General features: G+C 47.9%; 2 protein-coding genes across 6 annotated transcripts in view; both read left to right on the top strand.

The window, feature by feature from the left end:
• Window positions 1–21,927, top strand: part of TMEM201 (transmembrane protein 201) — a 29,473-nt gene extending 7,546 nt beyond the window's left edge. For all 5 annotated transcript variants that reach the window (XM_039390848.1, XM_027728578.2, XM_027728577.2 and 2 more), the window contains exons 4-11: window positions 1,747–1,923; window positions 2,509–2,900; window positions 3,337–3,540; window positions 13,412–13,629; window positions 15,445–15,516; window positions 16,493–16,783; window positions 17,256–17,387; window positions 17,831–21,927. In XM_039390848.1, coding sequence (XP_039246782.1) covers window positions 1,747–1,923; window positions 2,509–2,900; window positions 3,337–3,540; window positions 13,412–13,629; window positions 15,445–15,516; window positions 16,493–16,783; window positions 17,256–17,387; window positions 17,831–17,928 — 1,584 coding nt within the window. In that variant the 3' untranslated portion in view covers window positions 17,929–21,927. The remainder of the gene's footprint in view (window positions 1–1,746; window positions 1,924–2,508; window positions 2,901–3,336; window positions 3,541–13,411; window positions 13,630–15,444; window positions 15,517–16,492; window positions 16,784–17,255; window positions 17,388–17,830) is intronic.
• Window positions 21,928–23,344: 1,417 nt separating this feature from the next.
• Window positions 23,345–23,982, top strand: LOC120325204 (forkhead box protein D4-like). The gene is made up of 2 exons (XM_039390896.1): window positions 23,345–23,685; window positions 23,779–23,982. The coding sequence occupies exons 1-2, from the start codon at window positions 23,362–23,364 to the stop codon at window positions 23,980–23,982; spliced, it is 528 nt and encodes a 175-aa protein (XP_039246830.1). The 5' UTR covers window positions 23,345–23,361.
• The last annotated feature ends 2,410 nt before the right edge of the window (window positions 23,983–26,392 follow it).

The raw sequence follows: 26,392 nt of genomic DNA, 5'->3' as shown, positions 1-26,392 counted from the left end.
TGACCGAGGCATTCCCGTGCGTGGCTCTGCTATTCCTGCTCGATTTAATTCCATCCTGCAGCCTTGTAAGCAGGAGAGAGAGCAGTTTTTCAGTGTACTGTGGAATGATGCTCCAATAGTCTTCAGAAGCATTATGTGGCACTCCAGTGCAGAGGAGGTTACTGATTAGTGCTGCAAATTTACCTAATTCTACTCCAAAGCCAGAATGTAATGCCCTGTTCTAGATGAGCACTGGGAGTTGAAGCTCGAGCCCCAAACATTGCTGAGATCACCTTACAGCTCCTGTGCTTCCCATGGCCAAGCTTGCAGGATTTGGCAGGCACAGCTGCCCACTGGATACCTTGAAGCCTTAACAGATTCTGTTTTTCCTGGGGCCCTGCCTGTGCTGCTCTGCATTATTAGTGCAGTGGGAGAGGAATCCTGTGCAGCCACATAATTTCCCTGGTCAGGCATCTGTGCCTAGGAGGGCAAAGGGAATTTTACAGTTACAGCAACAGGATTTCCTGCTGAGCAACTTCTTGGCTTTCCCATTACTTAATATGCATGGAGGATGGGATAATGGGGTTTTTCCTTCACAGTTTTATGCCTCCCCAACGTTTCACACAGAGAATTTAGTGCTGCACTCCTTAGCTTTCAACCATTGTCAACAAGCCTTGGGGTTAGACTGTGCTGTAGTGGGATGTGTTCATCCTCTGGTTTTGCCTAATCCAGTCTGCTTTGTGTAATTGTAATGAGTTTGATCAGGATGACTCCCAGAGAACAGATTTAAATTTGATCATGCTTAATGAGAGTATCTTCAGCTGGTGCCCTTTTCTCAGCTTTATTTCTAGTCCCTGCCTCTTGCCAGACCTGTGCAGTTCCTCAAAGCACTGCCTCTGGCCTCTTTTTAGGCATTCAGTGACCTGCAATGTCTGTGCCAGCTGAGAAACACGGGACTGTGTTATCCAGCATGGTTGGATAAGTGTGTCAGTGGCAGCAGTGGCCTCTTGCAGCATTGCTGGCCTGTTCCAGTGAGGGATGACCCTGCTGCTCCTGGTCTCTGCCATGGGATTCCTTCTTGGTTCCAAAAGATGGAGCCTATGGAACTGCTGGAGCAAACTCTTGGGCAGCCTCAATGCACCATCCTGCTTCCAAAGAAGCTGCATGCTTTCAGCTGACACTTTTGGTACAAGGATCTTGGAGTTAGGAGAGCCCTAGGAGCTTCTGTGATAAGTGATGTGTCTGCTGAAGTACACTGAAAAACGTACCTACTGACTGTTTTTACCAGTGTTAATGATTTGTGGAGCTCATCTCACTACGGCCTCCAAACAGGGACAGCCTTCAAGTTTGGGGTTGATTTTTGAAAGGAACTTATCTCTTTCTCCAGCACAGTGGAGTGAAGGGGCAACAGGTATTTTGTGTTCCCTCATTTGAGGAGGGAAAGAGCAGTTTTAGTTTCTCGTCTCACCTCCTGTGTTGAGTTCATAAGGTCTCAACAAAGACGGCAAAATAGGGCCACAGAAATTCAGCATCCTGGAATTGGGCCACAGCAGCCTTCTGCAAGGCTTTTTTCATCTCTTCTGGGACATGGAGGCTGGGTCAGCTGTATGTGAAGCTGGTTGCATGCCTGGCCTCCAGCTTGGTTCCTCTGGGGGCTGTTCCTCTGGAGACTGGAGTCACGCTTTGTCCGCCTGTCAGGAGCAAATATGATAACAGGTGAGGGACCTGCAGTGCTCACCTACGTTTCCTCTCCTGTTCTCTCACCAGGGCAAGTATGATGAGGAGATTGAGGTGTACAAGCACCACCTGGAGCAGACCTACAAGCTGTGCCGCCCGTGCCAGGCTGCTGTGGAGTATTACATCAAACACCAGAACCGGCAGCTCCGCGCGCTGCTGCTCAGCCACCACTTCAAACGCCGCGAGACAGACAAGGCCTACGCCCAGGTGAGGGGGCTCAGGAGGAAATGCAGGGAACTTGATCCCACTGCACCTGGGTTTGCTGCTGGGAAAGGGAGGCAGCAGCCTTGGGGCTCCCTAAACCTGGGAGCTGCTTCTGTACCAGCAGTTTAGAAGAGTACAGCGTAGTTGCCACAGATGCTCCTGATGTTAGTTTGAGGTTTTCCTCCTGCTGGTGTCATTCAGGGCAGTTGCCAGAAGGCAAGTCTAATGTAATAATAACAGAGTGGAAGGAAAATTATGGGACAGGCAGAGAAGGGGAGGTAGGGAAGGCAATTTATGGCTGCAGTGCAAGAAACTAGAGTACAAGGGGAAAAAATTAAAAAAGAACGATGGGAAGTAAATTATGACATTCTCCCTGCCTGACCTTGGCTTCTGCTCATAACTCTGCAACTGCTCCCTGCTAGTCTACAACATCCCATATGGTGTCAGCCCAGTACAGAGACTTAGAAGGACCTGAGCAAAACAGTCCAGTAAACCATACAGTCTGGAAGTGTTTCTTAAAGCACCATTTCAAAACCTTACTGCAGTTCCTTCAGGCTTCTGACAAGGTGTTTCTCCCTTCTTCTGCAGAATTTATGTTCATCCTCCTCTTCTGCTTCCATAACCACACCAGCTCAGGTGATACTCCTGCGCTTCCTGGCCTTCCTCAGCTGCGCGTTCCTGGTTCTGATGGCCTTGTATGGGTCAGGCAACCCCTTCTCCCTCAGCACAGCAGACCCTGCTCCCGTTCCCTCTGGCCCAGCGTCCCTTCAGAACAGGACTGGCTCAGCCTCCCATGCAGATGTGGGCAATGACACCTCGGTGAGGGTGGCAGGATGGAGGGAGCTGCTCCAGCTGCTCCCGGAGCACGTGGTGGAGAACCTGAGCGCCGTGTGGGCTTACGGGAAGAATCACCAGATGGCCGTGGCTGTGCTGGGGCTGTTCACCTGCCTGCTGGCCATGTTCCTGGCCGGGAGGATCAGGTGAGTGTGCACTTGGCTCCTGGTTCACTTCAAGGAAAACTATGTTATATTGGAGGTCTTTGGTCCAGTCTTGACTCGGTGATCTAGGGATAAACATCTGCCAGAATGGCACACGTAGCACTGGGTGGCACAGCTCTTTGCCAGCAGGCTGGGTGGAGACAGCAGAGCTTACTTTGGATCTGTGCCTTGGTTCATTCAGTTTAAGCTTGAATTACTGTGAATGAAGAGTTTCCTGTGCAACTCTGGTAGAAAATAGAGCTGATCTACTCAGGTTCTTACACAGCAGTGGGCAGGGCTGCACCTAGTCAGAGGTAGTACATAACCTGCTCAATCCATACCCTTCCCTCCTCTTCCCCACCTTCCCTCTCCTTCCTCAGCACCGAGGGAGTTGGCTGGTGTTCAAACTCCTGTTTTGTTTTTTTTCTTTTCATCGCAGACTCCGGAGAATCGACGCGTTTGCCTCGGTGCTGTGGTTCGTGGTGATGAGCCTGCACGTAGCTGAGAGGTACCTGAAGATGGAAACCCCCAGCTGGCTGGACACGGCCAAGTTTGGCACCACGTCCCTGTGCTGCCTGGTGGGATTCACCGCAGCCGTGGCCACGCGGAAGTCGACGGGCCAGCGGAGATACCGGCCCCGAAGGTCAGAGCCAGAGCAGTGACCCTGGGGGAAGGAGCAAAAAAAGCCTTGTGAACTCTTTGCGACTGGTGCTTCTCTCTCCTCTTTTTATTTTCCCTTCCTCTGTTTCCTTGTTTGTTTGGTTTTTTTAATCAGATAAGCAGTGAAGATCTCTTCTTCCTTTTTATATATATCTATATATATATATATATTTTAGTTTTTTTCCCATCCTTGCTTACCACTGTGCTAGCTGCTTGGAGTACTTCCACTGCTAGCCATGGAAGCCTCTCCTGCTGCCTCCATTCTCCCTTTCTCCTGCATCCTACATCAGCAGTGCAAATATCCAGCTTCCCCAGAGCCAGTTCTTCCAGCAGCTGCCCCACAAACTGCTCCGTGAATGCAGCCTCCTCCCCATTCTGCTCCTCCAGCCAAAGAGATTCTGGCTCCTCCTGTCCTCCCAGTTCTTCTCACTGCCTCTCCATCCTTAGCCACTCACAGAGGAACCCTCTGCCTTGATCCACCATGGGGCCCAGGCCACCTTCACTTTTCTAATGGTGCTGGTCATTTTAACTTGGAACTGATGGGAACTTGCCTCTGGAATTGGAGTCCTCGTAACGTGTGCTGTGGTAACGCCCAGGCATGCGAGGAGGGGACCACACGTAGCCCAGAACCTGGTTCTTCTTGCCTTCCATAATGTAGCATCACTTACCTGCATGTTCTCTAGCTCTGCCCTTCTCCTGACTCCTGTTTTATATGGAGAAGTGTCCTTAAGTGCTGTTGACTGGAACTCCAATAATTTATTCAAAAGGGTGCTTTACAAGATCATGTAGCTCAGGGTGTCTGATTTAATACATGAAGGTATTCAGCTGGTTGAGGCTAAATTTTCAGATCTACCAGTGGCTGTTGCTTTCAATGCCAGTTTTCTTTGGGTTTGTTACCCACCCACCCACTCCCTGAGGGACATCTGTGTACAAGCACATTTTTAATGTGTGTGTTCCTTCACTCCTATAGAAGAAATATGTGATAACAACCTCATGCTGTGATACATGGTCAGCTGGCAGTGTTCATCACTACTTACTCAGGCAGTGTTTATTGCTGAGAACACAGATAGGAAGGATGTGCCAAAGGAAGGGGTGGGAGCTCTGCTGTGGGACTGCATGGCAACAGAGATGGATTTTTGGGGTTACTTGGAAGGGTTCTCTTTTGAAGTCTGGCATCGGTGCTGATGCTGTTGAAAAAAAGGGGTCTGGAAATTGTGATTTGGAGCTGAGTGCCTGGCAGTCCTCTGCTGAAAGCTGGGGGAACTGGGTGTTACTGTGTGGGGAGGGAGGAAGGAGCTTCCAGCTGCTTGGGTTTTTGTGGGATTGACTTGTTGGGGCCTCTTAGGATCAGCAGTCTGAATATCCTGCACTGTCGTTGGCAAGGCACTCCACTGAGTTTCTCTGATGGATTTGGGTCTTCCAAGAGGAAATAGCACTGTTACAGAAGATCTGCTATTTTCTTCTGTTCCAGATAGCACAGTGGAACTTGCCACACTAACAGTCTGATATAAATTAATTGGATGTCGTGATCTTCCAGTGTATAAACTCTAAAATAATCAGAGTGGAGCTCTCACTGTGAAGTATCTGCAACTCCTGCTGAAACATTCAGACACTACTGGGTGCTGCAGATGCTGGTGAAACCAGAGAAGCTTTTTTTAAAGGAAACAAAAGCTTTCATAGCTTTTCTTAGTTACTGCTCTTCCAACCTGTGATCGTTGTGAAAGCACAAAGGTGACACTGTGAGGTTCTTTAACAATAAGCCAGGCTGAGTGTGCCCTGGGAAGGTGCAGCTCCTGGCTGAAGGACTGTGTGCCTGTAACTTAGCAAGGGAAGGGGCCACACAAACCTGCTTCCCTTCTGGGCTCTCCTTTGGAACGTTTTTCCAGTGCCTTCAGACAAATATCCACCTCCAAGCTCACAGAACACCTGTTTCCATTCTGGTGCTTGTGAATGATGGTGCTCTGAGGGTTGTTTACTTATTTACCCACTAAAGGAACCCAGCACCTGCAAAGTCTGGTTCCATCTTCCACCTTCCCATCACTTACCAATCCTGACCCAAAATGCTTGTCTTCCAGCTCACAGGTTGCTTCTTATTCTAGTCTCAGACTTTCAAAATGATGATAATAATAACTATTTTGTCCCATTTTCTGCAGGGGCACTTGAGTGAATTTAGAGAGTTGTTTCAAAGTAAATACTACAGGAAGCCACATGACAAAGCAGGGGGAAAAAGCCAGCAGAAGTGTGCTGGGTCAGACTTTCACAATCCCTCTGGTGCCTCTTTCCTACTCTCCCTTAGGAGATTTAATAGGAAACATTCCTTAAAAATCCAGTCTTTTTTCTCTGTACCTATCAACCTGTTGGAGCAGGAAGCAGTGTTAGGACAGGAAGTAATAAGCTCATGAAAGGATGGGAAATGGCAAAGGATAAAAGCCCTAAAAAAAGCCAAAAAGGGGGACAATTTGTGTGCTATCAGCTGTTTACTCAGCACTCCTTTCTATGCAGTGATTCCTGGAAAACTCCTCACTGCAGCAGCCCTTCCAACACCCCTGTTCTGCAGCCCATCTGCTGTTCAAAGTGGGGTGGGCAAAGCCACCTGATGAGATGGGCACTGGCACCAAATCCAGTGCCAGCTCTGCCATCCTCTGAAAAAGCTGCACAGAAAACCCAGGACACCCTGAGCTGTCATGGCCATTAAGTGAAATAAAGACACCAGACTTCTTTTTCCTTCCTCCCTTTTTCCCGCTTCAGGACTTCAAAATTTTCCTCCTAGAGTTAAACGTAGGAAAAGACTGATGTTCCTATTGAGCTGTGATTGTCTTCTGCACTTACTGCACAATTTGGAAGTTCCTCTTGCTGCTCTCCTGTGAGGTGTGTCCCAGTGATGGGAGAAACCTCATGTTTGAAGGATATATTGAGGCTGCTGGCAGGAAGAGGGGCGTGGGGATGGCCATGGCAGTGTCATGCCTGATTTCTATCAGCAATTATCCCTTTTTTAATAAGAATGAAATTAATCTGCCCAAATTTTCTTGCCCAGTAGCGAGGAATCTCTCAGTGGCAGCTTCTAAAGATGCTTGGCAGCCTCTTAGGATGCTTTGCTTCCAGGAGCTGAAAGTCAAGGCTCTGTTAAACTTCTCTGTGCCCTGTTTCACGTGCCCTCCTGTCTCCTGTTTTCCTCCCATCTCTTTAGGAGCACTTTGGGTTTTCTCCTTTAATTTAAACTTGCCCCATCTTTGAGCCCCCTGAGGTCAGGCACCTTTTATGATATTTTTCTCTTCAGTGTTATGTTGTTTGACCATTCCTGTTCTTTTCTCTTATTCTCTTGTCTTTTTCCCTGTGCAGTGCTGGGATGGGGAGGATGCAACTAAATATTGGGAACAGGCAGTTGGCAGAACTGTGGGAAGCAGTGGGATTTACACTGTGAAGCCTGAATAGTCCTATTAAGGAATATATTTAGCTCTGTTTGCACAGCAAGTGCAGACCTACACTGAGTTTAAAATCTTTTAATCTGGGAGATATGTTAACTGCAATTGAATACAAGCAAGAAATCCATTTGTCTTCGCTTTATGCAGATTAATACCAGTGAAGTATATTTACAAGTTGCACTAATTTATATGTCAGAACATCAGAAAGCTACTTTGTTTTGTGGCCGAGCTGTACAAGTGATCTCTGTGGTGCTTTGTTCATGATTTACTGAAGAACTTTTGGGCTTGTAATTGGAAACATTTCATGGGTGAAACAAAATAACACATGTTGAAGTGGGGTTCAGTTTTAATGCCAAAGAAGCTTATGTCTGTACTCAGGTGTCAGCTTATTTCCCCCCCTTCTTCGTGCCTCAGCATGTCTGTGCTGCTGCTTCTCAAAACACCAGAAAACCTCAGAGCCTCAAAACCAAACTTGCAGCAGTTGAATTTTTGGTCCTTTAGAGACTCTGATGCTGACAAGTCTCCTCTCTTTCTGCTTCTCTCACATGGTTGGTCTCTCATGCTTTTGCTGATGGATCTTTTAGGGGAAAGGGAAGAAAGGAGGAGAAGGGTGGGATTTTCCAGAGGTGTTCTGATTTATAAACTGTAGCATTCGAGTAGTACCAGTTGTGTCTCAGACAACGAGGCCTGTAGAAGATCAGTTGTGAGTTTGCAGTATTTTACTCTGGACTGTTCCTGGGGAAAAAAAAATTAGGTAAATCACTACTGCCTTTACTGAACCTGTTCTTGCCATACCTGATTTAATGCCACATAGACTGTTGTAGACACTGCCATGCTGTAGGTTCTGTATGGAAGGTGCTTTGCATTTTTCACCCGAGGTTCAATTAGGATGTAGCTCAGCAGTTGGATATATCACCTGACTGCATGATTGCTTCTCCCACAGTGGATCCAGCAGAAGGAAATGTGTGATCCCAGCTCAGGTATTGTGGTGCAAGTCCATGCCCTGAGCACAATCCTCCCGTCCCTGTGCAGCTGAGGTGCTATTTTGTGTGACACACACACGGGAACACATTTCCTCCTGCTGGGTGGGACAAGAGCTAACAAAGGGCTGGTAGCTAATGAACACAGCTGGCACAAAAGCACCCAGGACCACTTGGTCAGTGCTTTGAGCTTCTCGTTTTCCATTAGCTGGACTCTTTATTTCAGGCCAGAGAGGAACACTGTGGTAACCTGTGGTTACGAGATGCAGCTTTGAAGCCTGAGGGTTCTCCCAGCCATGCAGGCCAGAGCATGCAAACATTTTAACAGTATTAGAGGGGTTTAGCCCAAAAGCCCCTAATTCAAGGTGCTGCTCTTTCACACTGGCCATATGCTGGTGTCTGGACCAGAGGATGGTACAGCAGAATGGAGCTGAGGGTTGTGTGTCACTTGAAATCAGATCTGCTCCATGCCCAAGTGCCTGACTCTGGCTCTCGGTGGTCATGGCTCATCTCCAACTCAAAATCTTGTATCCTGCCCAGCAGAGCCAGATTTATAAAGGGGCTGATGTGGGTTCTTTAAGTGCCTTTCCCTGGACAAGATCTGTGACAACACTGTGTTGCTTTGCTTCAGTGGAAGCCCCGAGGCTGCAGCGTGGGACAGCAGTGCCTGTGTGTGTGCCAGGCCAGTGCTTCTGTCCCTCATCTGCCCCCAGTGAATGTGACAGGGCATAAGAGGACACTTGGGCTGCACTCTTAAACTTCTGAGCAGCTCTGCAGTCTCTAAGGGGGTTGAGGGAGAACCCAGAACTAGCAGCCAAATCAGCACCTCTGCTGCTGCTACTTCTGAAGCCCTCACTGACATCAGTGCATGCAAACTGACACCTTTGTAGCCCTTTACCCTTCAAAATACACTATATTTATATCCCATTTTTTCTTTTCTATTAACTCCTCCTTTCCTGCACCTGTGCTGTGCATGCCCTAGTGAACTGAGCTGGGGTGTGGCAAAGGGTGAGGACATGAGGGGAAGATAAAAACGGTGTAGCGGCGTTTGATTTTGGCTTGGTGAATATTCTTCAAGTACTCTGAAATTATGTGAAGCTTATAATCATGCTTAGATACTCTAGGAACTATGTATTGATGTACTGTGGACAAAGTATTTATGCTCTTATAAAAATTTAATATAATTCATAGCCAGATGTTTGCTCCAGACTGACTCCACTCCTGAAAGCAGGGAGCTGTGGTGTGTGGCTTTGCTTTGATTTTTAAAGAGATGCTTTTGAAAATGCATGCTGTCACATATAACCTGCCAGGTCATTCCAAGTGTGCTGTCACCTGTGAGTACACTTGGGGCCACTTTGAGCCATGGCAGATGCTCTCCTGTGAGAGGGACAGTACTCAGTCCTGAAGTCATCCCCTGTAAAGCCTCATCTGAGACCAGAGGGGTCGAGTGCACAGGCAGGAAGAGGTTCCCTGGACATTTTTGTCATGCCAGCAAGTCTGGATTTGTGTAGACACAGGACCTTTGTGCCACCTGTAGGAGGGAAGGCAAAATTGATGCCAAACATCTGTACTCTAGAAGGTGTTAGTGCAGGACCTGACAGCTGGAGCATTTTCAGCTCCAATTCAACCCTCCTTTTTCATCCAAAGCAGGACAACATGTAGGAGAGAAGAATTCTTACTCTTGGCAGCTAAAGTTTCTAGCTCTCTTAAATCACATATCAAAATATTAATGTGTCTGAGACCTGTGCCCTTTTTAATCATTATTCTCCCTTCTCCCTGTGCCTGTTTTTTTATTCATATATTGCTCTTTACTCCTGATTCTTGACTGTAGGCACAGGTTGTGGCCCTGGCTGATGAGATGGAGCAGAGCAGAGCAGTGCCTGGTCAGGGCACAGCAATGTGGGGTAACAGGGAGCTGTTCTGCACCCACAGTGCCTGGGAACAGGGTGCAGTTGTACCTGGAGAACTCACAGCTCAGTTGTGATGGCACATTAAGTCCAGAGTTAACATTTTATCCCCTGACTGCCCCGGGCAGGTGAACCTGGGCAAACACCACGAGCTGCCTGCCTGTGACTGCATCTTACCTTCCTCCTTCATGGACTGAATTCCCTGGCACAGGAGTGGGTCCATCCAGCCCTGTAGTCTGACCTGCCCCATGCCCTCCCATGTCTCTCTCTGTCCCAGGATGCAGCATCTCTGGTTAAAATGTGAATTAAATAGGCACACACACAGGTGGTGTCTTTGGATAAGAGGGAGGTGTTGGGACAGAGGAGGGGAGGCTCTGCTGGCAGGAGGTGTCTCTTCAGGACCGTGTACAGTCCCATACCGTGTAATACTCTTATTTAACCTTCTATTTATTTATTTTTAAAGTATCCGTGTAGCAGAGTTGTGCCCAACTGTCTAGTAACGCTGTGATCATTGTAAACACTAATTAAGATGCCCAATTTTTGATGTTCACAATATCAAGTTCTGAAATAAACGGCTTCCGGGCCCTGACTATTTCCACAAACTGTCTGACTCCAGAGCCTTTTTGTTACTTTTTTCACTGTTGCCAGCCCCATTATTATCACATGCACAAATGGCTTGGAGTGAAGGCACAGCTCTAGTGCTCCATTCCAAGGCTTGGGATGTGGTTGCTTCTTGCCTTATGATCCTCTTGATCTCCTCACCTTTTTTCATCTGCTTCTGAAAGAAGTTTTAGTTCAGCTACCTATTCTAAGTCATGAAGCACATTCCCAGGACAGCTTTTAGCAGCATCAAGCCCTCTTGACACGGCAGTGGCAAACACTAAGGAGAAAAGTGCAGGGAAAAGGAACAGGATTTTGCACACTTTGCAGGAATTTGTTCAGAACAGATCAATATTTAAGCCAGTTTTTAGTCAGCATTCAATCCTAAGGCCTTAATGTGCTATGCTTAAAATTCTTCAGCTCCTCTTTGCTAACCAGAAAACTTCTTTTTTTGGATGGTGCAAGGCAAATGATTCCTCAGCTGCCCCGAGGATCTGACTGCACAACTTGGTGAGGTTGAGAAGTGGGGCTGTTGAGCAGCAGAGCCATTGGAAGACTACTCCAAAACAGTTACAATCCCAGGATTGTGAGAGAGAGAGAGAGATTGTGGTTATGGGTGATAAATGACTGTAACATCTTCCAACCTGTTGAATGAAAAACTGCTGCAGCAAGGAGCTGTGTAAAGTTGGGTCCTTTAGCCCAAAGACACAGAAGGTGCAAAGTTAGGACAAAAGGGCTGCATTGTTCAAGGGGATGCTCTGATTTGGCCCTTCCCAGCCATGGCACAGTGAGTGGTAGGTATCACTCTTTCTCCTGTGATTCACATCATAGTCCTGAGCTGCACTTCCAGTCCCCTTTCCCACTCATTTTCCCTTACGAAGCTGAGATGGACACGTACATCTCTGTGTGTGTGTATGTGTGTTATGGGGCAGATGTGGATGTGGGAGTGCACTAAAGGGAAGCACAACACCCTTCCCAGGTCCTGGAACCTGAAGAGGTTGGGCAGTTTCTGCTGCTAGACTGAGGAGTCCCTTGCTGCTGTTAGAGGCAAGTCCTGCTTCCAAGATGTTGTTCAACCTGATTAAGCTGGTCAGGATTGTTATGTCTGCCTCATATGAGCAGATAAGTGGTTTTATAAGATATTTTAAATTGTAATCTTAATTCTAGACTGCTTCTTCTGGACGTTTTAGCACAGCATGATATTGGTGCACCAGCTCTTTAATCTCTGAGACAGAATGGAAGGTCCATAAATCACCTCACAGCACAAGGCTGAGATATGTATATTCCTTCATGCTCTGATTTACTCCTGGCTTCCCTCTGACAGAAGAAAAGCCATGTTGCTGCTCTCATCTGTCTCATCTGTTTCCATCAGAAGTGAGATTAAGCCTCCAAATATTGCAACCTAATTTTATTTCCATTTAAAAATATATGTTAGTTCTTCATCATGATTTCTCTGACAATTATACTACCTGTTTCTAACAAAACAAAACTCTTACAGGAGATCAGAGATCTGCTCCCTATTCTAGACTTTCTTTCTTGTATTTTCATCCCACTGTTAAAAACAGTACAAAATTGCCATACTTTCAGCACTGCAACCTTTGTGGAATACTCATTTGGATGGTTTGAGGACACAAGTGAGACTCCAAAGCTGACTCCTCGTTTCTGAGGTGATGTAGTCAACTGAACTGTACACATAGACTAAGATCAGTACGTGATTGCAAGGAGGAATAGAAAGCAGGTAAAAATAGGAGTAAGTTTTTTAACAGATTGTTCAGCTCAGGTTGATTTTTTAAATTTTAAACCACTGCAAAGTTAGGTGATGAAATGGGGGTCGGAAATTAATTGCATAGTTTGTTTGCATGTAGCAATTGAGTGTGGTAGTACTAGCAGTGAAAACATTTAGAATACAAAGTCCTCTCATACAGTTATTTTACCAGAGAATAGAGGTCAGTTTATGTCTGTAGCACCCAAAAATCAATAACTGGTACAGGTATGTTTTGTCTGTTCTCTCTCCTCTTGTGTTCTCAGCCTGCTCGCTCTGTTCTGCAGCTCCCACTCTTTCACTTGGAAATAACCCATTGAAAACAACTCGCAGACCTAGAAATACAATTGCCATTATTATTTCCAATTTAAATTCTTTCCAGGCACTGTAACAGAGATTGGGTTTTAGGCACTAGGAACCAGGCACTTCCTGGAGTGTGTGCTGCAGGGGCACAGCTCCCTGGAGTGGCTGTGCTATTACACACTTGGGGCAGAGAAACTAAATGTAGTGGTTTAGGCCTCACTTTAGGATTTTCCCATCTGTAAAATGAGGGTAGTGAGTCTTTATTATCTGACAGAAGTATAAATAAAGGCAAATGTGTTAAGGAGGTCTGAATGTTGGTTTTAAAACAGAGCTCTTGTGCTGAAATCTTCGTCCAGGTAGCCACTAAAAATCCTTTTCTCTGTGCTGACATCAGAGGTAAGATGTTAATTCTGCTTTCTAAGGACAAAAAAAATAGTACATGACTACTTGCTTCCCACAGCCATGACATGTCTAAGCATGCAGTTGGCATGTGCACATAGCAGACATAAGATGTGCTCTGTGTACCTGGATTTTTTAAAGCATTCTGGTGTCTCTAGGTAATTTTCTCATCCAGGGAGAGATCCAAGGTACTGTGCCTATTTGCACCTGAGTTCCTAAACTGTTCCACCACCTTTTCCACCCTGTACTGTGGGACAGGTCAGTGCACAATAATTTGAGTCAGGCTGAGCAGTTCTTCCTTTCCCAGCTTCAAAGTGTGGGAATATTCCTGTGAACTCTTCAGCGTTCTGCATCTTGCACTCCTGCACTGAAAAGTCAGTCCAAAGCTGGTAACAAAACAAATGTTCATGCTACTACAACTGAGAGAGGCAGTGACTGGAGCTTCTCCTTGCTAAATGTCTGTCATGTGTGTCCTTTGCAGGTACCTCTCTGGGGATTCCATGACTCTCTTTCCCAACGGCACCGGGACAGCCTTCCCTTCGCCTGCCACGTCTCTCTTTGTCCCCACACCACCCAGTCTCCTCCACCTGACAAACCAACAGCTCTTCAGGTCCCCACGCAGAACTTCTTCATCCTCCCTCCCTGGACGTCTCAACAGGGCCCTGTCACTGGGGACCATCCCCTCCTTGGCCAGGGCAGGTGAGTGGGCAGGAAACTCTCCCGGCGGGAAAGGCAATGGAGTGGTGCAGTCAGAAGGAAATGGGCTGTGAGGCATCCACACCTCACAGTCCTGTTTAGAGATGGCTGCTCCCGTGGCACAGAGGAGTCTCCAGCATTAGGCATTTGGGTTTTGGCATTAAGAAGTTGCACAGCAGGCCATTGCCATCCTGGGGAAGCAAAAGCCTCCCTGAGCGCTTGCCCGCTGAAGGTTAACTGAAATCCAGGGGCTTCTCCAGGCATTTGTGTCAGGATGACACAATCCACCAGGTTATGTGTGGGAGAGAGGCAGAAGGGGCAGTTAGATGTGGGAATGGAGAAGAGCAGCTTGGGAAGGGATTGGAGCAGTGGGATAACTGATCTGATAGGAACCATCCCTCCCTTCGAGCTGCTCTGTTACTTTGCTTCTCTTGCTCCAGCTGAAGGAGCAGAGGTGAAGGCAGGCCCTGCCCTTGGTCTGGAGTTGATTTGCATTAGCAACACTATTGAAGCTGCTTTAGGGACCCCATTTCCTGCCATTTTTAAGGGCTTTGTGTGATCCAGGGAAGATTTATAGGCCTAAGGAAAGCCTCTCTCCCAGTAACTCAGTAACCCCTCTGTTCTGCTGTGCTCGAACCCAACAGATGGGCAATAGTGTTCCAATGCACTTCTCCATGCAAGGAAAGCCAAGCTTTGCTGTGTCTCTAACTGATTGACAGAAAGTCAGAGGCCAAAATGTGGCAGTTTTCTAGGACAGCACTGCAGTCCTGCAGGGATTTTGTAGTTCATTCCACATTTCTCTAGCTCACACCGCCAGCAGTTTTGCCAGATCTAATAAGAGCAGGACAAGGACCAGCCACACAAACCTTCCAGCAGTGTGGCAGCTTTTGGCACAGCCTGAACCCTCCCAGCTCCCTGAGTGCCCTGGAAGGGCAGGTGCAAGTGCTCCAGACAGCTGGGATGGGTGTCTGGGTTTTATTTACTGAGGTGCAAAGCCAGACAGTCTGGAGAAAACAGGCTGTTGGGGCTGAAGGGTTTTTGCAAGCATCAAGGTTTTCAACTTCCAAAGCTGTTTGCCAATAGTTCTGTAAATCAAGTGCCTAAGAAAAACAGTTTATTTAAGCTGCCGTGTTTTGTTTGTAGCACTTCTGCCTGACAGGAGTACTTTTCATGGTTTGGGTTTTTTTCCCTGTCTTTGCTTTTATTTATTTTTATTTTCATTTGGTATGGCTACCATGCCATAATAAACCTGTCAGTTAGATGGGAATTCATCTCAGCATCCATCTTTTCATAAGGAAAGGATATAACCATATCTTCACCTTCTTCCTTTTTAAGTAGTGGCAAACCAGGCTGTGATATAGTCACAGGGCAGATAATCTGAATTTGATGTGTATTTAGAAGTCATCTGGCAGCTTTGCTAGGAGCAGGTGAAGAAGTCACCACCTTTGGAAGCTGCCCCATCCTTCTGTTACAACTTTCACAACTAAACTGTGTTCATGTTTGTCATCTACTCCTGTGCAACATGAGATAAATCATTATAAGCCAGTTCTGCAGTGCCAGAGTCCACTGGCAAATGTACTGCTTCAGATATTTTGGAGAGGGATGTGTAATTTAGAGCCTGCACAGATCTGTTCTGCTGCAGCTGGGAAAAGTGGATTATTCTGCTGCTGCCATAGAGCCAACCCAGGAAAACAGAGACATTTTTCCTGCCTGCATTTCCCACCTGTCCCCTTCTGAGATGATGCAGTTGCATTTCTGGAGGACAGACCTCCAGCAGCTGAGCCAGCTGCCTTCAAATTGTTTCATTTTTGCTTTTAGATTCTGGCTACTTGTTCAGTGGAAGTCGACCGGCCTCACAGTCCTCTCAGTCCAAGGAATCTCCGACATCAGGTACTGCACTGGGCCTGCCAGGCCAACTGTCTGCAGGATTTGCAGTGAATGACTTGAAACACATGGCTGAATTCTTTCCTCCCTGCTCACATCCCAGTGAAAATGTCAATTGTGCTGTTAGAAATGGTGCAGGGAGAGCCCCAGCTGAGAGTGGGATTGCATTAAAATCAGGTGCTGTATGTGTTGGATGTCCTTCTCCCCGGGAGGGCTCACAGTGAGACAGAACAAGGAGCCCTTCCCTGCTCAGAGCTGAGTTGAGCCTGCTTTGATAGAAGACTTTAACTGTTCCTAGGGCAGCTTTTTTATTGTGCTTTCCCAGCCCCAGGAACTGCTAATTTGGCTGCCCTGGCTGCTCTGCCCTTTTGCTCCCGTGTCCCCATGATCTGTGTGTTGCCTCTCTGCCCCAGATGGATCCCTTGGCTGTTTGTGCTGCTGGAAATGCGGTGACAGCCTGGTTTGACCCCCACAGCCAGTTGTGCAAACCTCCTCACATCCCCGTGCACCTTCCCAACAGCCTCTGAAGGACATGCCAGAGCAATCCATTTACCTGCAAAATGTGTAATGGAGGCTCTCCAGGATGGACACAAGGGAGCAAAGAGAAAGCTCACCAGGCTCCTGATAACCCAGTTCCTGAGTCATTCCTGAGTGTACTAAAGTGCACGTGGAATTCCACAGGATGCTCTGAGTTGGAAGGAACCCACAAGGATCAGAAAGTCCAGCTCTTAAGTGAATGGCCCATACAAGGATCAAACCCATAACCTTGGTGTTATCAGCACCATGCTCTGACCAGCTGAGCTCATCTCGGGTTTCTCCATGTTTCTCAGGGTGGGAACTCAAATAAAGAATTTCAATACAAGATACGTTGGACGTTTGCAACTCCCGTTCCTTTTTCTTATAGAACTGTTAAAGAAAACTGTGCCTGTTGTATTTGGGTGATAATCTCATGGTTTCCCCTCTGGGGATGTCTCCGTTTCAGAGCACTTCTCCCTGCTGTCCGGCAGCTGCGCTCCCTCCCGCATCCCCTCCCCAGCACCATCCGTGGCCGGATCTGTGACTTCCAGCTCGGGATCCCTGCGGTTCCGCCGGCCCCTCATCAGCCCTGCCCGCCTGAACCTGAAAGGACAGAAGCTGCTGCTGTTCCCATCCCAGAATGAGGCCCTGCTCACCCCAACCAGCTCAGAGGAGCACACCCACTCAGACAGCAACATCTTTGCCCCCGAGCTGTCCAGCTTCCCGAGGAAGAGCCTCAGTGAGCGGGGAATGCCCGGTATGCTGGCAGCCTCCTGCACTCCTGGGAGGGCATTGGGAGGAAGGAGTTGGCTTGCAAGCACAGCCCTGCAACATCTAGGCCCCAGTTAGATGGGAAACCTTCAAGAGAAACCCGTGTGGTGGTGGTGGTGGGCTACCAAACTCCCTTCAGAATCCACTGGCCTGAGGAGCCTCTTGGCTGCCCAAGCAGATGTCCTTTTCTCCCTGGTGGTGCCCAGGAATGCTGCTGCCACCACCTTTACCCTGGCTTGGAGAACTCCTTTAGCCATGGGTGAGGTGGTGCTGCTCTGGGCAGTGTATGAGACACGTGCAGGCAGTTCTGCTGCACAGCACTGAAATTTGCCTTTTGCTTCCAGTTCCTGTCCATAATTTTACCAGGCAACCATCCATTACTCAAGTCTAGCTGTAGTCTGGTAGCAAAATTTGGCTTCCGCTGGTGCCTTTTGAATTTTCCTCTCTTCTCCTTGCAGATATGAGATCTGCTATGGAAGGGGGGAGTATTTGCAGTGATAATTCCATCAAAAAGGAGGATCACTCATCACACTCATCTACCTGTGTGGTAGACACAACTACTAAAGGGGAGGATTTGGCAGGCTGGAGAGGTAAGTGCAAGTCATGTGAGTGTTTCATGCATGTGTGAGCATTTCTGTGAGGGTAACTGAGATCTTTCCTGTGCTGCAGTGACCTGATCTTCAGATCAAATAAATAAGTAGTAGCAAAATGGAACTTGTGCCTGCTATTCTAAGACCTTAACAAGGCTGTTCCTGTTCTTTGGACTGTCTGAAGAGCATTGACAGGGTGCTAAACTGAGACAGAGGGAAAGGGGTGGGGATGCAGGTGTCAAGAACAGCGATGAGATTGAGAATAGAGCCAAAGAGAGCAGAGGAATCTTTCCTGACAGGAAAAGTCCTTCAGTGACTTCTGCTTATGGTGAAAACACTGGTCAAAGAGAGAGAAGCAGTACAGCCTATGTTCACTGTTCTCATCAGTTCTTTAATACCTCTTTCTGCTATTCCCTTTTTCCCCTGTGTTCCCCTCCTCTAAGGTCGCTTTGGTACCTCTGCTCTCCGGGGCCTGCTGGCTGTGAGCCTGACCCTCAACGCTGTGTTCACGTCAGCCTATGTCTACCGGAGCCTGCGCTGATCTGGGCCCACACTCCCTGTCCTCCTGGGTCCACCTGGTCCTGAGGAGATAACCAGAATTCAACCATGGCTTCATGTCTCATGGCCATGCCACTGGTGCATGCTGGTTTTTAAAGAACTACTGTACACCCAACACTCATGACAAGGAACCTGGGTAGCTGCTGCCATCACTTCCAGGTAGAACATATCCCAGGATTGCCCCTGGAGGTGGCAGAAAGCTCCAGTTCAAAGCAGGAGGCCTGTTAAACGGCCCACACACTTTTATTTCAAAAGAACTGACCTGAGACACAAGCCTGAAAATGCGTGAGCTACGTTTTTAGGAACCTATCCCAGCTCTTCTTTCTGACATATTGACCTCGTGCTGATGGTGCTGGTAAAATGAGGAGAATTAGAGCAAATGAGCTGAAGAAGAGGGATGGCTTAGTAGCTGGTGCTGGGCTTTGGCTACTGTAGCAGCATCCCCAGCCTCTGCTCCATGGTTCCTCTTCTCTCTTCCCTTTGGCACTCTCCTCTAAACTATCAGTGAATTTTCTTTAGTTGCCTTAAGCTTGCCTAAGCACGTGGGTGACCTTGGCTGCTCTGTCATGTTCTTGCATCTTAGATGTCCATGTTCTTCCACCTGGACCTGGCCCTGAGGCCACTTTGGCCGGTTCTCCTTCTGGTCATGCTGGTTCTGTCCTGCTGTCTGTCCATGCCTGCAACCACACTGTGCTGCACAGCCCCCACACAGACATCTGGGGGGGCTGCAGCAGAACGAGGATGTGCTTTGCTTTACCCAGGAGGCATTAATTCTGTTCCAGTGAAGTCTGTAAGAAGAAAGGATCCTGCTGTGATTTGCACCCCAGTCAAAGGGCTTCAGCTCCCAGCTCTGCTGGTGTTTTCACTGGAGCAGTGGGTGGCAGAGCTTGTTCTTGCTGTAAATCGCACAAACCTGTTCTGTCAGAGGTGGGTGAGGGGCTGTCTGATTGTGCACATCTGTCCACAAACCTGATGCCTCAGCCTGATGTTGGGATTTGCTGAGTAACTGTTTCAAATATTTCTTAGTTAAATGCCCAGGTGCTCTCAAAATGCCAAACCTGTACAGTTCAGCCTTCTGGATAGATTCTTTGTTTCTAACCCAGGGGAAGTAACCCTTGATTTCTAAAAGCAGTTTATCATTTGGCATTTCTGCTTTTGGGTGAGTCTTCAGCATTGCTTGGAATTCAGGGGCCATTTAGAGTATTGTGCAGAACACTCAAAATCATTTAGTGCATCCTAGGGAAAAAAAAATGTCTTCGTGTTTTGATTTATAAATACCAAGTGCAAAGAGAAGATTTACCAGTGTGTCAAGAATACCTGGTGAAAAGAGAGCTGACTGGCATTAGCTGTGTATTTCTTGAAGCAGGACTTGCTCTATTAAGAGTTTTTCTGTTGTGTCTTCCCTTGGGCTCCTTTACCTCAAATTTCTCTCCCCCACCCCACTGTCCCGTGTTTGCATCTTAAATTAGTGTTGGGCTTACTGTGTCTTTCCCTCCCTTTCAGTTTGCTGCTGTTCCCTTTCTTGTGCTCTTGCATGTGCAAAGAACAAAGTCTATCAGTGCTGACCATTCTCTGCTCTGAACCTGGAATTCACACCTTCCTTTCACCTCATTTTTTTTCTTTTGTGTTTTGATCAAGTCCCCACCACAGCCTCACTTAGTATCACTGGAGTCATAACCAGACTCATCAGCATGCATATGACAGCTTCAGTGGGGCTTTGCTGCTGCTGATTCAAGCACTGAAAAATTTAAGTCTCTCTTTGTCTTTTCCACGTCTCCTTGCATAGTTTCAGCAAGGTCTGCTCCTCCTGCTTTGCCTGGCACTGCTGGAGCACAGACTCACCCACACGTGCTGATCTGAGAGGCTGAGGAGATGCCACTCCTGACTCGGCATCTCTCCCAGCCCCCTCCGGGAGCTGCAACACCTCCCACACAAAGCCCTGGAGCCAGGACAGACCTGCAGCAGGAAGATGTGCTGTGGGCTGATGATGGATTCTATTGTAACTTGCATGAATTGTTCCTTGTAGCCAAACTGGACCCATAACCTTGCTGTAAAAAGATCTTTGTCCCCTTTTATAGACTTCTGCAGGCTCACTTGAGCATGTGTATAGGCAAGATGCTAGCAGACCAACTTCCAAGCTTCTATTTAAACCTCTGCTGTTTGGGTTTCGTGATGTCCTGGTGCAGTGTGTGACGTCCCATTCACGGATCCTTGTCCTACCTGAGGGGCCTCCTGTACAGAGACAAGCTGCCAGAAAATACTGTGGCTGTGCTTGTCTTTGTCACACCAACAGATGTGCACTGTGACTCCACGTATGCAAACTTCCCACCTTCGCCTCCCAGCCTGCTCTGGGTTTTACCATCACACCCACCTGGATCCAAGTTGCTCTCGGTCTCGACCAGATTGCAATAGAAACCTTCTCCTCCTTTCCAGCAACCAAGGAGCTGCAGCCTCTCAACACACCTCTTCCCACTCCTATTCCAGAACAGGAACACTCTGACCTGTCACTGTTCCTGGAGGGGTGTTTGGTGACCTTGTCCAAAGCAATATAAAGACTTTGGATTTTATTGGTGAAGAGGGAAGACAACCAAGTTTTTCATTCTGGTGCTAGAACACTCTCCAGTGGTGCTCTCACAGTTGTGAAGCCTTTGCTTGAAGAATCCATGAGTGTGTGTGTGTGAGTGTGTGTATGTGTGTGTGTGTGTGTGCAGGTGTATAAAAACATCTGGAGGGTTTCTTCATTTCAAAAGATCTGAGCCCATGTTTGTCTCTATATTGTTGGCCTTAATCTAGCTCGTAGATACTGTGTCTATCTTGCTGCTCTTTTCTATATGAAGCTGGTTTGGAGGAAACAAAAGTTGATCTGGTCCCCCTGTAAAAGTCTTCGTGACTGATGTTGTTGATCTTCATACAGTGTTGGTCGGGGGGAGATTTTATTTTTCTAATATTTTTCCTACTGCAAAAATTGTTGGAGTGGGATGGAAAAAAGCTCTTTACAAAATGGTGTGATAAAGATGTGAGCATTACTTAATAATACCAACAGTTAATGATCAGGTGGAGTATAAGTGAGCTCTGTTTCCAGACCTTTTCCATTTCCTACCTTCCATTGGAAATGCCCAGGTACTTTTTCTTTGCATATGGGCTTGTTAGGCATGTTCTGAGACCTTGCAGATACTGTAGATGATTTTGCTGTTCCGACTTAGAAAGAATTTGGATTTTAGAGTTTGGTTCCAGTTCCACAGTCTGGGTAGTTTGGCAGATGTGACAAATATTATGCCCATATCTATTTGATGGGATAGAGGGAGTTGGTAGAACAACTTATCTTTTTACATAAAATTTTAGACATTAAATTGGTCCCTCTGGGGTGGGGGTGGGGGAACTGGCATATGTAGGCCAGATTCACTGAATTTTAGGCTGTTTGTTCAAGCAACAGATCCGGCCTGTGAATGTTGGATTCCCACCTCATTTTCTTGGGTGATGGGAATACCTGTAAGACACTGCTGAACTGGCTGGGTTCCTTAAAACAGGGCAGCTGGAATGAAGGGCTTGTGTTGCCTGTGGATGCTGCTATATTTTTTCTTCCAAGCACCATTCCTGGAAATGATGGTCTTAACCTCTCTCACAGACATTTGTTAAAAGGTTAGAAAGGGCCAATTTGGCCAACACTTTTTTCTTTTTTTTTTTCTTTTCTGCATCCAGAAATTATCATCACTGTGTCCTGTGGTGGGAGTAAGGTACAGAGTACTTTTGGATTGAATGGGTATCTAGAGAGGGTGAGCAGGACAATTTCAAGTCCTAAACCTTATTTCCTGTGAAAGACTGTATGTTATGTGTGTATACTTCTTTGGGGAGCTCTATCACTGTACAGTTTAGTTAAACGTGCTCCAAGGAAGGAGAAGCTGTTCCTCAGAGGTTTTTAGTTCATGCTTTGTGTTTAAAGAAGAATATTTTTCTTTAAAAAATAAAAATGGATAAGTTTTCACCTTAGTGTGTGTGGTCCAGTTATATGCACACTGTACTTTTGTGTTCATTTGGCACTTAAGGGATTTTTTTTTTTTGTTCTGTGGGATGGTGACTGAGAGTGTTTTACATATTGTTGCATGGTCTTAACTTTATGTTTTTATTTTGAAATGTATGTTAAGGGACAGGTGGTATAAGCTTTTAGACATAGGCTTTCTGATCACAGGCTTCAAAGGTTGTCATTTTCCTCCATTTATACTTTTATGACTCATGTTTAGATTGTTAAAATGGGCTGCTAATTTGTTTCAAGACCTGGCCGTGTATTCTCTGTATCTTTAAATACCTGGAGAAGTTCTGTGTTTTGCTGGGCAGGAGGGGATGCACTTCTCAGGCACTTTTCCTTTCACCCCTGTTCTTTCAGTGTTGGGGACCTGTTTGCTTCTGCAACCTGTTTTTATTTTCAGCGGTGCCATCGTGTTTAATTGCTTTTGCATTACACAGGGCAGAAAAACAACCACTGTGGCCACACTGCTGAGTCTTTCCTCTGCTCCATCAGAGCTCCCTTCTGCTGTTGGCAGATTTGTTATAACCAGTAGGGATGTTTCATTCTTAGCTATTTAAATAGTTCCATCCAGCCCAGTAGAAGTTTTCTGTTCAAAGACCTGTGCATTATTTTTAAAATATGAGCCACCAGTGTTGGTAGTTTTTGTAAATGGGAACAGCAGCCTGATAGTCATCGATTTTTTTTCCTTCTGTTTCTTAGCCCTGTACAACTTTTGGAAAAGAGGGACTGATTCCGTCCAAAAACCCTTCCAGATTTTTTTTTAAATTGAGGCACTTTTGTGGGTTTTTAATTAATTAAGGGTGATCAAGGAAGTAGTTTTTAAAGGAGGGTTTATTTTAATTAAATAACTGGCATAGGCCCACTAATAATTCTGTGCATAGGGATGTATTCTGAAGGATTTAGTGACTTGCACGGATGCAGCACCGGTGGAATCCGGGTTGCTGCACCACAGCTCTGCTCCTCCATCCTCCTCCCGGTGCCCGCAGGGACCCCCGAGCGACCCTTCCCCGGGGGGGTGTTGGCACCTGTAAGTAGCGGGTGTGCAGCCAGGCACCCGAACCCGCCGGAACGGTAAGAAATGATGGATTTGGCCGCTTTTACTACAGGGATTTTTGCCCCCCAAGCTCCGAGCTTTGCCGGGGCTGCCTTTGCCCGGGGCCGCCCCGCCGTCGCTGCTGTGTCTCGCTCCTCAGTGTTTGGGTTTGTGGAGCCAACGCGCCGTCCCGACCCCGCCGCGACCCCCAACTTCCCGGAGCGGGCCGGGCCGGGCCGAGGGGTGGGAGGGGAGACGTGGGGAGAGGGTTTTAGGGCGGCAGCGCGGGGCCGCAACGCAGTGGGGCCATGGGCGAGGCGGACCCCGGCGAGCTGCGGGCGGCGGGCACCGACCCGGCGATGTCGGGCACCGACCCGGGCGAGCCGGAGAAGCCTCCCTACACCTACGTGGCGCTGATCACCATGGCCATCCGCGCCAGCCCCGAGCAGCGGCTCCCGCTGAGCGGCATCTACGCCTTCATCGCCGAGCACTTCCCCTACTACCGCGGCTGCTCCCCGGGCTGGCAGAACAGCATCCGCCACAACCTCAGCCTCAACTCCTGCTTCCGACGCCTGCCCCGCCGCGGCAGCCGCGGCGGCGACTGGGTGCTGGATCCCGCTTTCCACGACATGTTCCCGGAGGGCGATTATCGCGGGCGCCGCCGCCGCTTCCGCCGCCCACCCGTATCATCATCATCATCATCATCATCATCATCATCATCATCGCCGCCACCGCCGCCCGCCCCGCTGCCCACCGCGCCCTGGTCCCCGCCGCAGCCCGTCGCGGTGTCCCCGGTCCCCGCAGGCTGCTCGCACGGGCCCTGGGCAGCGCTGGCGCTGCCCTGCGGGTGCCTCTGCCCGGAGCTGCCCGGCTGGGCCCCCGCCGGGCTCCTGGGGCCGCCGCAGGGCTTCCCCGCCTGGCCGCTGGATGCGGGGATGCCCCGCGAACTGGGCGCCAGGATGTCGCCCTCCTTCAAGTGACCCCCCCCCGGCCGGACTCGGGGCGCTGCTGCATCGCCGCTGGGTTCCCGAGAAAGCGTTTGAAACCCGCTGGATTCCTGAGAAAGCGATTTCAAACCGCCCGGGAAGCGCCGCGTGAGAAGTGCCCGTTGCGGTGACTGAGATGCTCCCCCTGTCTCGGTCCTCTGTGCCCCGAGGAGGATGAATTGCGTTTCTCTACTGCATCGGTTTGGATTTGGGGAAGGAGGGATTATGGTTTTGTTGTTCGAACCTTCAGGCAGGGGACTAATTACGGTTTTGGTGTTTGAACCTTCAGGCAGCCTGAGAGGGAGCCGCAGAACACGGGCGACCTCTGAAAGTACGCGAGGAGGAGTCATGCACATGCTACTCCTCGGTTCGTGCAGGGAAGTTATTTTTTTCAAGTGTCCTTAATTTATTTTGAAGCTTTTCTTTCAAGGTTTTATGGAAAAGCAATATCTATGTTGTGGGGTTGGTTTGGTTTTTTGGTTTTGTTGGGGTTTTTTTTTTTGGGGGGGGGGGGAATACCCCAAACCAACAAACCCCAAAGGTGTTTGGGTTAATACTGGAAATCTTGTGGGTTTGTATTTGAAGTGAATTTATATGGGATTTTTCATACGGGTTGTTTTATACTGTTGCTGGTTATGTATGTTTGCATACGTTCATTGTTAACAAGTTTCTTATATATTACCGTGTAATAATGTTTTCCCTTTGGGTTTCAGAGGGAGTAGTTTTTATGCTTTTCTCTCAAAATAAGGGTTCAGAGACAAAATATGCTTCCAATAAGAACCACGTTTTAAGTTTAAGGGAGAGAAGGATTCAAATACTGTTATGTGAAGAGCAGCATTTATTATATGTTATATTAATGAGTGGTATTTCCTAAGAGTTGTGGCTTCAAAAAGTACTTAAACTATTTTGATGCTTTTCTTGAAAGTAGGTACAACTGAAATCCAGTTTTATAGTTATTTTATATTTTTTTATGTTTATGAAGTGATTCTGAATGTCATCTTTAAATTCTACCAGTATGTTATAAACAATGAAATACTGTTAGATTTAGATGGGGCGACAACTTTATGGTTGTTTTTACGGGATGCCAACACATTAAAGATGCTGCAGTTCTGTCATGTTTCAAGTTGTTTTTTTCTTTTCATCTCATTTTTCATGTAGCTCCTGATATCTTTAAACACCAAACCATTTGCTATACTTCGAAGAAGTGTATTTGGACTCTGGCTATAAAATCAATTCAGTGCCCAAAGGGGAATGCAGGTACATAAGGATTGCTCTATTTTGAAGCTTTTGGTAACTGTATGTAACTGAAACAAATTCTTATGGGGTTTTTGTTCTAAATAAGGCATGGTTCTCTTCTGCTTGGCAGAGTTGTTAAGTGCCTGCTGCAGTTTAGAGCATATGTGAACAATTCATATATGTAAAACTACAGCTGCTGAATTTTGGGTATTGATTTTGACCTCTGCACTCCCATTAATTCCACAGTGCACACAATTAGGGAAATAGGAAGGGTTTCTGAAAGTCTGACTCTCATTGTGTGCCTCCCACTGGTGGTTTTATCTGGATTTTCTGATTTTTCCATTGCCCAGGTAAAGGTCCAGTAGATGGAGTCTCCTTAGAAACCCGGCGGTGGGCCCCGTGCAGGCTGAAACCTGTCCCCGGGGTGGGGGGGTTTCAAGAAGGGCTCTCTGGGTGGGGTTTGATGTGGAATACCCTCTCTTGGAGACAGGCAGCGGCTATGCCCGTTCCTGAAGGGCCAGGACATCATTTTCCCCAGGGAATCCCCCCGTTATCCAGAGGCCTGGGCCCAGCCGGGGGGGCTCAGTGCCCTCCCCTCAGCCCGTCCCTGCCCCTGCTCTGTGCTGGCGAGGCCCGGGAGGGTCTCCTGCCCCGGGGACCCGCACTCGCCTCAGCCCGGGGGATGTCGTACCCCTTTGTGCCGGCCCAGGGATGGCTCCTGGGCTGAGGCTGCCCATGGCTCGGCATCCAGCTGGCAGGGATGAGCTGGGGTAAGTGATTAAATGATGGCCCTTTCTTTACTTCCATTTCGGGACGCGGTGCCCTCACACGGGGGGGGGTGGGTGTGTGAGGGGAGCTCCCTCCTCAGCCTCCCTGCCGGGGGTGCTGAGCGGGGTGGGCTCCAAATGCGATGACAGGGCTGCTTTTATGCTCCCCTTAGGTAAAGATCGCTCCTGCCGTGATTATTCCTTTCGGAAATAAGAGATTATAAAGTGAATTTATAGCCCGGTGGATTCGGGGCTGTGTGCCCGTGGCTCGTGAGGCACTCGGGCACCTCTGGCTTTTGTGGGTGCAGAGTGAGGAATTGGTCATCCATTTCGGCTTTGTCTGTGCTGTGGTAGCAGCGATGCAGCCCAGGCAGGAGAACAAATTTTAAAAAAAAGTGATT

Source organism: Pipra filicauda, unplaced genomic scaffold (assembly GCF_003945595.2).
Source record: "Pipra filicauda isolate LSUMZ 115617 unplaced genomic scaffold, ASM394559v2 scaffold87_size3191425_pilon, whole genome shotgun sequence".
Classification (NCBI taxonomy): domain Eukaryota; kingdom Metazoa; phylum Chordata; class Aves; order Passeriformes; family Pipridae; genus Pipra; species Pipra filicauda.
The sequence above is the reverse complement of the archived record's forward strand: the minus strand, read 5'-3'. Positions and strand labels throughout refer to the sequence as shown.